Below are 18,389 nucleotides of genomic sequence, written 5' to 3'. Positions count from 1 at the left end.
TGCAATGAGAACACAAACAGTCAAGAAGTGGAAAAAGTGCTTTAGTCTCATTTTCAATCGAGATAAATGTGCTCAATAGAAAATTTTAAGTTGAATAATTGAGGGCTTTGCGCATATTGAGCTCAAGTGTATTCTGTGCATGGTTGCCTTCTACTCCTTTTTCGAAATGTTAAGTGAAAGATCCTTTCCCCATTGTGTCCTGGGATCATTGAAAGGAAGGGACTTTAAAATGTTTTTATAAACTGAGGAGATGCTATTGGAGTCTTCAAGACTGATCAGTATTTTTTCTCAAATAGAAATAGGCGGAAAGTGAGGAAAATTGGACAGGTTCTGTTTAGCAAAGTTTATAGCTTAGTATTGGAAAAATTGTATTGATGAGACGTTAAATTTAAAGCTTAATTGCTCGTAGGATGTACAAACATGTGCTACTCCTGCTGGTGCAACAAAACAGCCAGACACAAATGTTTAGTTGCCCATTAATGCAGGCATAACTGGCTTCAAAATTAAACCAAACTGGTCAACCCAGGTGTTTCATCCGCTCTTCCTGCATCCGTTAAATAGCAATATGACACGCGTTTCAAGTCTCACAGCACTTATCTCTGTCAGATGTCTAGGAACACTCAGCTTCTGAAATCGGCTTCACAGTTTAAACTCTGCACTTAATTGAGAGGAGACACGTTGGTCAACACCAGGAATGTGTTTGTTTACTTCTGGCTTTAAACTCATTTGAGGAATCTCGACCATTAACTTAAACCATAACCATAAACTGGACCGCATATGACTGCACTCCAAAGCCACACAAGCCCTACATACTGTACTCTAGTCCTGCTGGTGCAACAAAACAGCCAGACACAAATATTAAGGTTCCTTTTAATGCAGGCATGACTGGCATCAAAACGAAACCAAACTGGTCAACCCAGGTGTTTCATAAGTTCTTCCAGCATCCGTAAAAGAGCAATGGAGATGAGCGTTTCAAGTCACACAGCACTCATCTCTTTAAAATGTCTAGGAACACTCAGATTCTGCAATCGGCTCCAAATATACATGTTTTAATCCCAGACTATTCCAAGCATTAAATACAGTGTATGTTTGAGAGAATGGAAAAGAGTGGTTGGCATGTAGGGGTACGACAGATAAGAGCTTCACCGTCTTAAAGTGCTTCCTACATTGGGTCCATATTCTAAGTGAATGAAGGACACTTGGGATTATTAGTGTATTGATGTCGCCAATCAGCTTCAGACACACCTTACGCATTACAATATATTGGAGAAATTCCAGTCTGGTTTTCGCACTGGTCATAGTACAGAAACGGCACTAATGCGGGTTGTAAACGACATTCTGATATCCTCTGATGAAGGAAACTCCACTGTAATTATGTTGTTGGACTCAAGTGCAGCATTTGACACCATCGACCATTCTATTTTACTGCACAGGCTAGAAAATGATGTTGGGCTTACAGGCACCGTGCTCGCTTGGTTTAGTTCTTATTTATCAAATCGATTCCAATATGTACAGAAATGTGCCGACAGGACTCCATCATTATACACAGAAGTTCAATATGGTGTCCCGCAGGGCTCAGTACTGGGACCTTCACTGTTTTCACTGTACATGCTTCCACTGGGATCTCTCATTAGGAAACATAATGTTAATTTTCACTTGTATGCAGATGACACCCAGTTATACCTTTCATTTAAATCAAATGAAGTTTCTCCGATGTTGTCTTTAATTAGTTGTGTTAGTGAATTAAAGGAGTGGATGAATGAGAACTACTTGTCTTTAAATACAGATAAAACAGAGATGTTAACTGTTGGAGGGAATGACGCTGATCATAACAATATTCTGTCATCATTTAACTCAGTTGGAATCCCCATTAATTTTACTGAATCAGCCCGCAATCTCGGAGTTATCTTTGACTCTAGCAGGTCATTTAAAGCAAACATTACAAAGTTGTCCAAATCATGTTTCTTCCATCTTAAAAATGTTGGGAAATTAAGGCACTTTCTAAATAAATAGGATTCTGAGAAATTAATTCATGTATTTATTTCCAGTAGGATTGACTACTGCAATGCGGTGTTCACTGGATGTTCAAACTGTTCTCTATACGGCCTCCAGTTAATCCAAAATGCGGCTGCAAGAATTATTACAAGAACAAGAAAATACGAACACATAACTCCAGTTCTTAAGTCCTTACACTGGCTCCCGGTTAAGTTTAGGGCAGATTTCAAAATCCTCTTTTTTACATATAAAGCATTAAATGGCCGAGGTCTGGCTTACTTGTCTGAACTTATCATGACTTACAAAGCACACATTAAGATCTCAAGATGCCGGTCTGCTTATGATTCCAAGGATTAATAAAATAACAGTGGGAGGTTGAGCTTTTAGTTACAGGTCCCCTAAACCGTGGAGTGGTCTGCCTGCTACTATAAGAGATGCCCCTTCGGTCTCAGCTTTTAAATCCCGGCTGAAGACTCACTACTTCAGTTTAGCACACCCTGACTAGAGCTGCTCAGTAAGTGTACAGACTGCATCTCTGTTGTTAGTTATTAGCACTAAAACATAAGTAACGTGATCGTTATAATTGGATAATAACCCTCACCTATTCTATTTCTCTTCTCGGTATTCAAATGTGGCACTTGGTGCCACGGCCCACCTGCCAAGTTGTTTTGCCTGCCTAAGGTAAAGTCATCCCTGATGGAGGATCGCAGGAATCATGGGTTAGAGGGGTCCTTTCATCGGATTAGCGCTATTTCAGCTGTGGAATGGCCAAATGGGGGAGGCAGCGTGATGAATGAGGTCTCCAGGACTCTAAATATATCCAAATCGTATTATCTGATATCATCTACTGTTAAATTCTACTCCGTACTTCTAATATTTTTATTTTTATACTGTATTGAGGATTTGTTCTGTTCTGGGTATTGTATTGTATTGACACCCACTGCACGCCCAACCTACCTGGAAAGGGGTCTCTCTTTGAACTGCCTTTCCTGAGGTTTCTTCCATTTTTCCCTACAAGGTTTTGGGAGTTTTTCCTCATCTTCTTAGAGAGTCGAGGCTGGAGGGCTGACAAGAGGCAGGGCCTGTTAAAGCCCATTGCGGCACTTCTTGTGTGATTTTAGGCTATACAAAAATAAATTGTATTGTATTTACTGGGGCACAGAGTTGGGAATATAAAGAAGTACTGCAAGGTTTCAGTTATGTTGTACACCAGTCTTGTATATGGAACATCAATTTGTATCGATTTTCAGGTCTTTATGGCCTGTATATCTGCCGCCCGTTAATAAAACTGAAAGTTAATAGTGCTATGCCCACTTCTGCTTTAGGTCAATGTAGAGTTGTCCTTTGGATGCGTGAATGTTTAGAATTCCAAATAAATGAGGTTATGATGGAATCCAATTTCTTAAAAAATGATTTTTTTTTTTTTTTCCAAAGAACAAAATCCAAATTGTGCAACGCTCCATCCTTTACAAATAAATAACTAATCCCAATAAAATCAGGTGTTACCATGGGGAAGGTATTTACATTACCTCGGATCGGCCTGTTTATTGGCTCAGCACTCTAACTTGCAGTACAACACATGGGTGATGTCTTCTGATCCTATTGCTGCCTTGTACCTAGCGTTAAAGGCTATGGCCCCTCAAGACCCGCCACCGGAGAAGCATAAATTGCTTTGAGCAGGTTTGAGAATGTTGTGTTTTAATGAATAGCTAAAAGACCTGATATGCGACAAATCCACGGCACTGTTGTGACCGATGAGAATTTCCCACCGACGAATTTCAAAAAGAGTAGCAGAGATCTTGGTGTTTGAAAATTTTAAAGGTGCATCAGTAGGACCCTCAGTTCATAGGTCAAGGTATACTCAAAGTCATTTTAACAAAAACCAAGAAAACACCAGACATTAAACCATCTTGTGTAACATGGCCACCTATGAGGTCATCTAGCCCATGCATCACATGCCTAACGATAATGTTATGGTTTATTTTCATATAGTATGTGATGCTGACTGCAAGTATTAGATTGATTTCAACTCACTATGACAAAAAAATTCAAAAATGTAAAGAAATAGACATTTCTAAAAATATGTCCAAAAGAAATAATCCTTTTCATAAAACTTTGTATGTCTAAAATATCTTTTTTCTATTATTATATTTCAATAACCAAATTAAAGCAACATGTCAAAAGGCACACACACCTATAAAAGGGTCATTTTGATCTGAAACAATAAGCACTTGGTAAAAGGCGTCTCCTTCTTTGCCCTTCACGTCGAGATCGTTGCAGACAGTTATTAAGGTGGTATGATTTCATTTAAGATGTCATTTCTTTCTCCTGGGAAGACAATGAATTCGAATGCAAGCCGCCAATAGGAGCTCGGGCACTGCTCGCTCGATGTGATGAAACGGCCTCAGCTGTATTGTTCATTTCTGATCCACTGTCACAATAAATATTAAAAGAGCAGCTAAAAAAAGAAGCGCGCGCCTTTTGGAGCATGAAAGCGCGCTCTATTTTTGGAAACACACAGACACTGGAGACATAAAAAAAAAGCATCAGTGCAAAATGTCATGACTTGAGTGTGCGCGCTTGTTTTCTGCTTCTGCCTTTATGCATTCATATATGTAGTTTACAGACAAAATCCAACTATCCTCAACCAGGTCTACGTTTTTGAGAACAGACTGAAGCTGTTGGGCTAAGGACTGCTCCATTGTTGCAGGCTAATATGGGAATGTATGGCTCTCTGGTTTACCCGTTCATTCCTACATTCATTCATTTATGTCTAATACTCACTTGAGCAGTCCACCATACTCTACAGTGTAGTATCATTTCCCTCAAGTAGGAGCACTCTGGTTTATCACTTACATCCCAAAACACAGGCACACTGGGTCATCCGACACTCTCAAAGCAGAGTTAGTGTGTATGGACTGGCAACCTGTCACAGGTGGGCTCCTGCCAGCCACAGTGGACCCAGAAAGCTTGAAAGTGTGTAACAGGATTTAGTATATGGATAGACAATTGCTTGCTTTATGCAATACAAAAGAAAATCCAGCTATCCCAATGGAAAAATGGGAAAACAGTACTATAGGGAGAGATGGTAATTAATGGCATCCATCAGCTAACCAAATCAGCGTCATGTTGCCTGTGATGTAGACTGTTACCTTTGGCTACAGTATAAGAACAAAGTAGTGTTCAAAAAGAAAGTTGTACGGTCAGCAGCTGACCAGAATTATCCCTAATGAGGTGTAATATCCTAAGAAAAGGTTAGCTCCAAGTTTTTATACTTAAGCCTCCTGCCGTTTTCTTTGGGTGTCCTTCAATGGACTGACCCCTCTTCCAGGTGTGGTTTCAACCAAAACTGCCGGGACAGGCTCCATCTTCTTGGGATGCCGAATATGATTAAAGCCAATGTCACATTACATGAGATGTCAAGCTTGATGAGTGCCATTGCAGATCTCATTGTCTGTGCTTGTCAATTTGCACGACTAAAAATTACAAGGAATGTCAAATCTGAGGACTCCGTGACGACTTTCCAGCACAAAGAATTGCAAGCTCACCCCTTTTACAGGCAGTGGAGCCAGTGGCCACGCAAAGGATTCATGGTAAAAACTAGCCACATTCTCAACTCATTTATTTTCTTTTCTTTTTTTCCTCCATTCTGTTGTGGTATGGTCCAAGACACATGGATTCTTCATTCCCCGTAGCTGCAATATATGCATTGTTAATTCTAGGTGAGCGCTCATTGGTTATCAGCTCTCATTCACACAGAGCCCACCATTATAACTTAAGACAATATCAAACCTACTTAATTTTGCTGGGTTGAGTTCCAAAGTATTTGGATTGAATCACAGGGTAGGTCACCCTGCACAACTCTTGACGAGGGCTGCACACTGCAACTTCTTCCATCTTGCTACGTTTATAAATCACGGAAGATCGCTGGAAAAGTTACAGAATGTAACACGACCTTAAGGAAATTTGAAACCGACTCAAAAAACACATCGTTGGAATTGTGAGAGAAGAACCCAAAGAGGGGTGAAGCGGGAAAGAGGGAATTTGAAATAAAAATAAAAAATTGCTGACACCATGAACAACATGCAAATTGCAAAGACAACAATTTTGAGGGATCAAGGGATTTGAGACCAGCATTCTGGAGCTACGCTACCTTCTCATTGGATGGACGAAGTCAGGAAAAGTTTGCATTTCTGAAGAAGCCAGCAGTAATAGGTTTTCAGATCAGCACAATATAATTACATTTCTCTTCACATTATTCCCAAGTTCGTACTGGAAGATATGTTAGAAGTCATGGATTTTCAATGAATGTCCAAACACCTAACTTTTATAGTACTGATAATGTGGTGGTCACATCCCTCCGTCACACTAAAAGTCACCAATTAGATAGCTAGATAGCTAGATAGATAGCTAAATAGCTAGATAGATAGCTAGATAGCTAGATACTTTATTAATCCCAAGGGGAAATTCACTATTCAATTGGTTTGGTGTCTTGTCACAATTTGCATATTGCAGCAAAGCGAATTGGTCAAAAGGGATTTTAGATCAATGGGGTTATGGACTCCAAAATGGCTATAGCCCAGGGGTAGGCAACGTCAGTCCTGGAGAGCCGCAGTGGTTGCAGGTTTTTGTTCCAACCCAGTTTCTTAATGAGCAATCAATTATTGCTAATGAAACACTTATTGCTTAAGTGATAGTTTGATGCTTCATTTTAGTGGTCTCGCTTGTTAAGTCTCCCCGCCCTTAATTGCTTATTTCAATCTTAAACAGCTGCATTCAGTGTGTTAATGGCTCCTTATTTAGTAATAAGATGTAAAAGACAAAGCAGCCAGAAGTTCTCCATCTAGCAGCTAGTAACACTGTAACACCAGCATAATCCGAATGTTCTTACCATACATCACTGAACATCCACATCTCAAGTTACCTCATCGGTGAAATATCCAAAGAAACTGTTCCCTTATGTCCTATTAGAGACACCTAACCCGGCTATATTAGAAACTTTCAATTTGATTCACTGTCAAAGTCTTTTCTTTTTTTCAAGCTGGCAGAATAAAGAGGTCCGTGGGCTGCAGATTACACCTCTGACTCACAAATAAAAAGAGAAGTCGATACTTTTTGTCCCCATGAGCCACCAGCAAAACAACAAGGTCAATACGGCCTTGGTTAACGAGTCCCAGCACTGTGCACCGAGCACTTTGGATTTAGCAAAGTGGGCAATTTTCTATTAAGGAATTAGGATCTTAATCGGTTCAACTACTCCAGAGAGTCTCCTTGTTAAATGGCCTTGGGTACTGACATTGGAACTGGGAAAATCTGCTTTTTTTTCCCTAGTTTCTATCAGTTTAGACAGCATCTGGATTTTTTAAAATAAAAAATAAATAAAATCAGATCCCTTAAAGATAGGGTGAGAAGCTCAGTCATCCGGGAGGGTCTCAGAGTAGAGTCGCTGCTCCTCCGCATCAAGAGGAGTCAGATGAGGTGGCTCGGGCATCTGATCAGGATGCCTCCTGGACGCCTCCCTGGTGAGGTGTTCTGGGCACGTCTAACCGAGAGGAAGCCCCGGGGAAGACCCAGGGCACGCTGTAGGGACTATGTCTCTCGGCTGGCCTGGGAACACCTTGGGATTCCCCTGGAAGAGCTAGAAAAAGTGGCCGGGGAGAGGGAAGTCTGGGCATCTCTGCTCAAGCTGTTGCCCCCGCGACCCGACCTCGGATAAGCAGAAGAGGATGGATGGATAAAATCAGATTCTCAAACCCACTTAATCTAATGTATGGTTTGGAGCCACAGCATCAGGAGCAGTTACATTAAAAAAAAGTCATAATAAAAAGTTTAAATTGGCTGCATCAGGAGTGAGCAGGAGGAGGAGTACAGGAACCTCATCAAGGACTTTGTTAAATGGTGCGACTCAAACCACCTACACCTGAACACCAGCAAAACCAAGGAGCTGGTGGTGGATTTTTCCCCTCATGGACCTCATGATCATCAGAGGTGACTGTGTGCAGATGGTGCAGACCTATAAATACCTGGGAGTGCAGCTGGATGATAAATTAGACTGGACTGCCAATACTGATGCTCTGTGCAAGAAAGGACAGAGCCGACTATACTTCCTTAGAAGGCTGGTGTCCTTCAACATCTGCAATAAGATGCTGCAGATGTTCTATCAGACGGTTGTGGCGAGCGCCCTCTTCTACGCGGTGGTGTGCTGGGGAGGCAGCATTGAGAAGAAAGACGCTTCACGCCTGGACAAACTGGTGAGGAAGGCAGGCTCTATTGTAGGCACAGAGCTGGACAGTTTGACATCTGTGGCAGAGCGACGGGCGCTGAGCAGGCTCCTGTCAATCATGGAGAATCCACTGCATCCACTGAACAGGATCATCTCCAGACAGAGGAGCAGCTTCAGCGACAGACTGCTGTCACCGTCCTGCTCCACTGACAGACTGAGGAGATCGTTCCTCCCACACACTATGCGACTCTTCAATTCCACCCAGGGGAGTAAACGTTAACATTATAAAAAGTTATTGTCTGTCTGTATACCTGCATTGTTATCACTCTTTAATTTAATATTGTTCTTTATCAGTATGCTGCTTCTGGAGTATGTGAATTTCCCCTCGCGATTAATAAAGTATCTATCTATCTATCTATCTATATAATTCAGACGTGGCAACACCATTTACCTACACATCCAACTTACATGGAAGGACGTCTAAGGGGTGGATCCCCGTATGTTTGATCATTTACAGTTGGCTGTCTTACTGTCTTCGCCCAGGATATTTCATAAGACAATGGGACTCAGTTACTTGCTGTTGGTTAATTGGGTGTATCAGAAGTACTATGTAACTAACTTAAGTGCTTTTCTGTATTCAATATTTGTAGTTATTTGTTTTTATTTTTTTAAAAAACCAAGGGTCAACATTATAGGTAGACAGTGTGGTGTGGTGGTTAAGGCTTTGGCCTTCAAACCCTGAAGCTGTTGGCTCAAATCTTACTACTGACAGACACTGTGTGACCATGAGCAAAGTCACTTCACCTGCCTGTGCTCCAACTAGAAAAACAAATGAAATGTAACGTTAAATGAGGTTAAGTTGCCTTGGAGAAAGGTGTCAGTCAAAAATTAAGTAATAATATCATCAGCACCTGGGAGCGGATTACTCCTAAACCTGCTATGTACAAGTTGTCCATGAGTACAACATTCCCGCATTAGATCAACGTCTGCTTTTACTAGTTAGTTGGCTTTTGTTGATAGTCACTGCAAAACAAAATGTTACAGGAAAGTGTATGCTTTTGAATTGAAATGGAATATATAGTGTCACACACGTGCGATTAGGAGGCAGTCAAAAAGCCTAAAAGTGAGTGAAACATCGTGAGATAAAGGGTTGTCATGTGGTACAGGAAAACCGAGGAAAAATAAATACCTCCACTTCCAAGTTCCAAAATGGCTGCCACAATGTCACTTCCGGCCACACGAGATGACATCACTTCCAGCCCTATCAAATGACATCACTTCCTGTTTCATCGTCACATCCTGCCAACCATTTCCTATTCCCATAACCCATTTCTGTATATAAACGCCATTTGTATGGCCCACTTCTCTTACTCAAAAGGCTCCCCGTACGAGAGTCATGTTATACTCTTTGGGCAGCCCGTTAGACACAGCTCACATCTGACAAGTCACACACTGTCTGTTATTGGGGACACGCATCTTACCTGCTCAGCCACACACTTTATACAAGTGTTTATATATACAGCAGGGTATTTTAACAAAAGACAAGTTATTTGTTTAATTTTAAGTGGCAGTGAACACCATAGCGGGCACAATTAGCACATTTTCACATGCTGCTCATGTAAAGACTGATATTGTCTATTAAATAAAATTCAGTTCCACGTGTTGATTAGGGCACCAATGAGTGTGACATGTTACATGTTGGTTAGATATGCAGGTAAGAAGTTCACTGTACTCTGTACACTTCACAATACTACCACTATTACAGTTTCCAAATTAGATAGCCAAATGCATTCAGCACAGTTAAAAACCAAATCAGTCTTCCCAAAGACCTCATAAGTACCCTTTCTACCCACCCTGTTCTAACCTATTGGTGCAGCAGCTGCCCCCACTTTTAACAATTGGTTGGCTCATATTATCACAGCACAGACAAACACAAGGGCCAAACAGCATTTAGTAAGGCTGAAGGCTGCTACTTTGGTCCACAATACTATAATAATAATAATAATAATACTGTCAACTTCACGGGACTCTATACACATTTAACAAAGGCTCTAAATCATTGAACATACAAATGTAAGGATTATGCCACAGGATATGCAGCAGTCCTGGTGGCACTGATGGCAGGAAAACAAAAAGTTCAGTACAATGAAAATTTAAGAGGAAAAGAGAGACACTTCATCGCAAGGTTAACACTTTATGACCATAGGACAGGTTATATACTTCCACAACAGAGAATATTAAAAATGTTATATACCAATCAGTCTAAAAATAAATAAATAAATAACAACATACCTGTGACAAAAGTTTGTTGTCATCCTCTAGGATGCGAACTTTCGTCTCCAGCTGTCGGATGTAGTTGACTGAAGGATCTGCATAAAAAGACAAAAGGACAGGAATGTCACCTTTTGCTTTCATTAAGACAAGAAGGAAAGACATCAGAACATTCAAAAGAGAACACCATGAAAAGTTTGCATTTATATCGCTCTCTTTATAAAGCCTTCCAATGGCCAACGTTAAAGGCGTGGAGTGTACCAGAAAGTGTTCCCTTCCATCCATACTTCACCAAATCCATTTAAATTTAGCAAAAGGTCACAGCAGCTGTAGAGCCTATCATTGTGGCATCAGACACAAGGCAAGAACCAGCCCACAAAGTGATTCCAATTCTGGAGTTGCAGGATCAAATTCATCCATCCATTTCCTAACCCGCTGAATCCAAACACAGGGTCACAGGGGTCTGCTGGAGCCAATCCCAGCCAGCACAGGGCGCAAGGCAGGAAACAAACCCCGGGGAGGGCACCAGCCCACCGCAGGACACACACACACACACCCCAAGCACACACTAGGGCCAATTTAGAACCACCAATGCACCTAACCTGCATGTCTTTGGACTGTGGGAGGAAACCCACGCAGACACGGGGAGAACAAGCAGACTCCACACAGGGAGGACCCGGCAAGTGAACCCAGATATCCTTACTGCGAGGCAGCAGCGCTACCACTGCACCACCGTGCCGCCCTGCAGGATCAAATTCCTGGCTTAAACCCATTAGGAATGGCATGAAGATAAAGTGGGTATGGAAAAATTATATGAACGGTATTTGTAGATTAAGGTGTGGAGAGATTCCAGGATAGTTCAAAATGTTGCTACGTGAAAGGTTTCAGCAATTAATATGTACTGTGCGCAAAAACAATACACAGACAAGTGTCTTCATTTTAAAAGTTTTAGTAAAATTCAAAGCAAACAGTTCACACACAAAAATATAAATAAATAAGACAGTTGATAATGCACGAAAAAAAGAAAAAAAAACTTTTGTCTATGGTACTTAAGGCTTAAATGTCCTGGTTACATTTTTTAAAGTTTGTATAGCTAACACATGGACTTAGACCTAGGTATACTGTACAGGGTACATAACATTCGGAGAACTATTTCTGTTTAACAGTTTGGGTTTCTATTTAATTGTTTAACTACAATATGAAAGCAGTCTATTCAGGGTTGCTACATGTGTAGCTTTCACGCTAAATTGGGCTATTTGTGATATTCCATGTGGAGAAAATATTGATCTTTGCAGGTTTTTGGGCTATTTTCAAAGTGAATGTATGGCTGCCTAAAAGCCACTTAAACCCACGCAATTACGTGCCCCCGTTGTCGACAGCCTGTAAAAATCAAACAATCATAATACTCCGAAAGGTCCATCCTCGACATTTGATGTTGACCATGCTAAAACTCCAAGGGGTTAGGATACAGACAGCATCATTCACTGGGTAGACCACATCACTGTTAGGCAGGTTTTCAGCTGTCTTTGGGCTAGAAATATACACAGGACCTGGCAACCCTGATTGTGTTATCTAAACACAGCAAGAACGACAGACAGACAGATGTGAAAGGCACTATATTAGATAGATAGATAGATAGATAGATAGATAGATAGATAGATAGATAGATAGATAGATAGATAGATAGATAGATAGATAGATAGATAGATAGATAGATAGATAGATAGATAGATAGATAGATGTGAAAGGCACTATATAAGATAGATAGATAGATAGATAGATAGATAGATAGATAGATAGATAGATAGATAGATAGATAGATAGATAGATAGATAGATAGATAGATAGATAGATTGAAAGGCACTATATAATAGATAGATAGATAGATAGATAGATAGATAGATAGATAGATAGATAGATAGATAGATAGATGTGAAAGGCACTATATAAGATAGATAGATAGATAGATAGATAGATAGATAGATAGATAGATAGATAGATAGATAGATAGATAGATAGATAGATAGATAGATAGATAGATAGATAGATGTGAAAGGCACTATATAAGATAGATAGATAGATAGATAGATAGATAGATAGATAGATAGATAGATAGATAGATAGATAGATATAGATAGAATTTGGTATAGTAGGCAGGATTAGATAGATAGATAGATAGATAGATAGATAGATAGATAGATAGATAGATAGATAGATAGATAGATAGATAGATAGATAGATAGATAGATAGATAGATAGATAGATTATTAATCCCAAGGGGAAATTCACCTACTCCAGCAGCAGCATACTGATAAAGGAAATATTAAAGAGTGATAAAAATATCAGTGAAATAGATAAAAAGGTAGAAAGATAAAGTATAGCAGAGCATTAAGGTTATTCCATAAACATATTAACTTATAGTGGAAAATGGCATCTTCCATTATCTGTGCTACTTTGGGGAAGCTACAATCTATTGAAATGAAGTAAAAACTTTTGAATTTACCGTTAACATTAACTTAAGAGGCTTGGCTCTTACAGTATTTATTTTAAAAATGTGTATATGTTCCATTTTCCAAACTTGCCTATTACAGTACAACTCAATGGCACCACTGGATGCAAGACCAGATCTATGATGGGGTGCCAGCCCATGCATATCATACATCAGTGTGTGTGTGTGCGAGTGTACGGCTATATCTCTAGCAGACAGAATACTGTGTCTCAAACATATTTAAATAAATAATGAAGGAAAGGTTAAGCACCGCAAAGGAATAAAGTTCTGAGTAAACACAAAGCAAAGTGTCTGGTTACACCCATTGAGCCTTACGTTAACAGTAATTGCGTGGGGTGGCTTGTTGTCTGCCATATAGAAACTCACTCCGTTTTTTCTTTCTTTTGGTAGCAGAATTTCAACGAGTAAGTCAGTTGATGGTGCTGTCCTTGAAGAGAAGAGTGACGGTAGCTACATAACCTAATAAAGACCTTCCTTACTGAGCCACATACACAGTACATTTGTCCAGTTGCTGGTCAGTAGTGGTTATGAGGTATGAGGTTTGACTACAAGTGCCTGTTACCTGGCTACAGAGATTCTTGGCCCCAATTCGAGACTCTTCTGTTACATTCGCCGGCTATCCAACATAAAAGAATCCCAGTGCCAGATTCCTAATGAATGCCCTGCAGTGACAAAACTTGGCTATAACTTTGTTACTTGAATGTACCGAAGTGTAACAACAATTTATTTCTTGTATGGCCCAAAACCCCACAAGGAATACCTCAATGGGCTTTAACAGGCCCAGTTTTTTGACAGCCCCCCAAAACTAACAAAACTCTAAAAAAAAACCCATGTAAGAAAAAAAAAAAGGGAAGAAATCTTGGGCAAGGCAATTTATAGACAGATGCCCTTCCAGGTGGGCTGGGCATGCAATGGGTGTCAACGAATGGGGTAAATACAACACACAAATCAGATCACAATAATCCTCTTCACAGACGTATATGGCCAGTCTATCAACAATGCAACAGTACAAACTACTTTGTTCTTGCACAAGGCTCCTCACCAAGTGCAGGAGCAGAACGCCACGACAACACTCAAGGTATAATGTGGCTCTCTCAGTTTATTTAATTATTTAAAACACTTGGGCCTTGCACCTTGATCTTGCCCTCAATGCCGGTTTATGCCATGATACGTGTAACCTGACTCATGAAATGGACTTGTGGGCTAACTAATCCATGTAATTGGGAAAAGAACAATCGGCAGTATCTGCTGACAGTGAGGCACACTGCAGAAAGCAATCAGATGGGCGCCAACTACACACTGTTATGCCACAAAAAACAACACGATCCACTACCAAAGCTCGGCATCAAGCCAAAAGTAGGAAACGTCTCACTGACAAAGACAAAAGAAATGCATGAGTTTGCGGGACATTGCCAAACATGCCAAGGCTAGTGGTCAGCTTGAATATAGAGTCATTGAGCCACAGTACAGACTGCAGAATAAGAAGAACAGCCACAGCATCTGCTCAGCCTCAAGTGCGACATATAACATTGAAGCACTGATGAAAATTCTAAAATAGCACATTTGAACTTCCTCAGAATGTGCAAGAACAAACTGTATAGCGGGGCCACATAGGTATTGTTGTTTATGGTGTTTGCACCCAGTTGCGTCTCATCACAGCACCCCGTCTAAACTAATATGTGTTCGTTTAACACTAGAATTACCAGAGCCTACGAAAAAACTCGTAGATCCGTCCCACCTTACATCGCCTCGCACCTCTCCATCAGCGTCTTTTGTCCTGTAAATGTGTCGGAAAGCAGCAAGCAGCCTGCTATCACATCCCCCCACCATAGCACAGTTTTCTCAGCTCAAGTCTGTTTACCTGCGTGTCAGTTGCTTAGAGTTGTATAGAGTGAGAAGTGACACCTTTCAAAAATACTGTATGGTTATTTGGAACACATGCACAGAACACACGTGAAATGCATGTGTTCCAAATAACGATATAGTATTTATAAAAGGCGTCATTTTGCTTGACTTCTCACTCTATACAACTCTAAGCAACTGACACGCAGGTAAACAGACTTGAGCTGAGAAAACTGATCGGCAGTGGGAGGATGTGATAGCAGGCTGCTTGCTGCTTATCGGCACATTTACAGGACAAAAGACGCTGATGGAGAGGTGCGAAGCGATTTAAGGTGGGACGGATCTACGAGTTTTTTCGTACGCTCTGGTAATTCTAGTGTTAAATGTCGTCCCCGTAATGAGAAACGGGTAAGGATGTTGCAGGGAGGCAGCAACCCCTAGACACGTCAGTACCAGAGTTTTGCCAGTTACATCCGGCTCATCATTATTTAAACGGTCAGGAGGGACAGAAGAGGGAGGAAGGAGAGAAAGATGGAGATTTCAACTACTGACAACCGATCATTTTTCTGCCATTATTTACATGGCGCTTTGTTCCCAGTTTGCTTCTCATTCAGCCAAAATCACGACAACACAGTCATCGCCAGAAACTCCAGGGTTGGACATTATTATCCACCATTCGCCGAGGAAGCACGGTGAGATTGTTTTGTTTTATTCGGGAGATTCAAACAACCATTTTTGATCAGTCATCAGTATTCTGCACAGCTGACTCAATTTCACGTTCATTGACATTCAGTATTCATTCATTGGTAGTATTTGTGTTGTGTGTTTGTTATACGTGTGCAGGGGCCAGGGAGGTTTTGCTATTGTATATGTGGTGTTTTCATTAGCTGGTTTGGGTGGAGGATTATATACAGATATATTTTACATCGGGGATTTGTATCATTGTACTTGTCATCGTGTTTTATTTGATACATTTTTGCATTATTTTACATATCTGCTTTTGTTCGCTAGTATTTAAACCATCGATTGGGGAGGAAAATATTATTTTTCAGAGGTATGGCTTGATATAGGTAGGTTTACCTCAGCAAATTATCCAGGCCACGGGTCCTGGTAGTGTGGCTGCCGGCTGGGTAAGGAGTCGGCCGTTACAAAACCATTCTCAACACATACAGCTATGAGTGACACTCGCATAATGGAAAGCATTTCATACAGGATGCAAGAACAACAGAGAGATGCATGACAACAGATGAGTAGTGCTTTTGACATTTTATTAACCCTACCTATAATCATAAAAGAAAGACATATATGACCAAAGAATTGGAGGTGTGGACTACCTCCACCATGTAACTGGGCTTGGGGTCCCTCACAAGTCATACACTCCGAGAGCAAAAGACAGTCACACACACTTGTCAGGGCACAAAAAGGTGGCGGCACCCTCTGCAGAATGACCTGGGGTGATGCACTCCGTAAGAACCAAGCACACTGCACAGGCCGACTGATTGTCTTAATCACAAACACCAGTCAAACATTCCAAGCACAACAGAAAGTTGTGAACTGGAAGGTGTGGGCTTCCTCTATCAAGTTATTGGGTTTTGTGTCCTTCAGCATGGCCAACAAGAAAACAACAGCTGTATAAGCATGACTGTCAAGAAAAGAGCTGTGGTGACATCCAATGGCAGTGAAGGACAATCTTGACAGAGTGACCTGGAGTGCTGCGTTTCATGAGAGGTGCACCCGCCACCTAGCATATGGCACCCACTGTCAAACCCACCGGTCCCCTTCTGGATCACTGAGAACATCAAGCAAGTAAAACTTTATGTCTGAAATCACTTGGAGTTGAATCACAATAATCAAGGAACGTGGTCATTGGTATGATGGCGGCTCACTGGGTTTACTTTGATTTCTTCTGGGTCTAAATATAATGGAGACGTGAGCTGAAGGCATGCATGGAGATGCTGAAGTGGCTACTTGTCTTTCCAGAGAGATTTTTTTAATCTCCCAAAGGATACTCTCTCCGCTCATGTCACCAAGGTACTGGTTTCCTAATTTCAAGTTCAAGACAGCAGCAATTCATGTTGCTGAAAGCTGACCATTGTATTGGTTTTCTGTTCAAATGCTGTAGAATGTAAAGTGGTTTGTGTAAGTTAAAGAAGAATGTTGACCATCATATAAATGGTGATGTAGAACATAATGTAGGAACAGACCTTGTACAGAAAAAAGCACCAAACATCCATCCATCTATCCATCATCCAACCCGCTATATCCTACCTACAGGGTCACGGGGGGCTGCTGGAGCCAATCCCAGGGCACAAGGCAGGAAACAAACCCCGGGCAGGGTGCAGGGTGAATCTATTGATCATTTAATTAATTTCAATTAAACAAGAAATGAATTATTATTTGGATGAGGCAATCAATGTTAATACCAATTTTAATTCAAAATAGTTCATGCAACCCCCTCTAGGATCTTTCCATTTTAACAGGCTTAAGATGAAGCCAACATGCATTGTTATATTTATATAAACATCAAAGAACTATGCCTCCACAAAAAAAAATGCATATGATTTCCCCAGTGGAGAAGATTCATTTTGAATATTAAAAGCCTTCATGCATTATTAATACTTGTTGTATACGTCTCGTCAATAGCTGCCGGTCAGCTTTTCATGTCAGTCCCAAAGTTATCAAAGCAAAACCAGCTTCGGTGTGGAACTCCGGGGCTCACAGAAGAGTTTGGATTTTTTGTTTCCCTGTGAGGCGTAGTAGTTGATGTGTTGGACTGGAAAGCAGTCAATGGCTCCAACAGTATGACCTTGACAACATTTATAGAAACAGCTGGTGCATTGACTGGACATGCAATAAAACAAGCACCTAATGAAAGGAATGCCATTAAGTCAGGGTTGTGTCAAACTCCGATCCTGGAGAACCCACTGTGGCAGCAGGTTTTCGTTCCCACCACTTTCTTTTGAAGTCACCGATGACTGCTTCTAAACTGTCCAGATTGCTTTTTAAGATTCAGGAGACTTACTTGTCTGCAGCAGCCAAACAATACTGAGATGCAAAGACAGCCAAGAATCTGACACATTCACACCTATGTCTCCACCATACAAAATCTTAATACATAATTCGCCAGTCTCCTCACTCACTCACTCACTCACGTCCGTCCATCCGTCCGAAGCCGAATGCACAGTCGCCTTCTGCGCAGCTGCCCGAAAAACCTTACGAGACCGACATCGCGGCAGGCGGCGGATTTACGACCACGAAAATTCAAAGAGAAAGGCGACTTCGACCGACATCCAACCCCAACATCGTGGGAGGCAGCGGATTTAAGGCCGCAAAAATTCAAAGACAAAGGCGACTTCGATTAAAGCTCTAGAGGCCTGAAAGGCGATTTCGACTACAGCTCCAGGCCTAATTACGCATTCATTCAATACACCTATATCAGGTTTGTGGTGCTTATACTTATTATATATTTTACTATTCCACTCCTGCCCGTTTCATCTTACGTTGTCGAAACGGGCTCTTTGTCTAGTCTGTTTCAATAAAAAAACTAAA

The 18,389-nt window shown here is 41.0% G+C and overlaps 1 protein-coding gene across 2 annotated transcripts in view; it reads right to left on the bottom strand.

The window, feature by feature from the left end:
* ccdc85ca (coiled-coil domain containing 85C, a) overlaps nucleotides 1–18,389 on the bottom strand; it is a 229,277-nt gene that overhangs the window by 69,635 nt on the left and 141,253 nt on the right. For both annotated transcript variants that reach the window (XM_028821331.2, XM_028821332.2), the window contains exon 2: nucleotides 10,511–10,587. In XM_028821331.2, coding sequence (XP_028677164.1) covers nucleotides 10,511–10,587 — 77 coding nt within the window. The remainder of the gene's footprint in view (nucleotides 1–10,510; nucleotides 10,588–18,389) is intronic.

This window comes from Erpetoichthys calabaricus, chromosome 16 (genome assembly GCF_900747795.2).
Source record: "Erpetoichthys calabaricus chromosome 16, fErpCal1.3, whole genome shotgun sequence".
Taxonomy (NCBI): domain Eukaryota; kingdom Metazoa; phylum Chordata; class Cladistia; order Polypteriformes; family Polypteridae; genus Erpetoichthys; species Erpetoichthys calabaricus.
The sequence above is the reverse complement of the archived record's forward strand: the minus strand, read 5'-3'. Positions and strand labels throughout refer to the sequence as shown.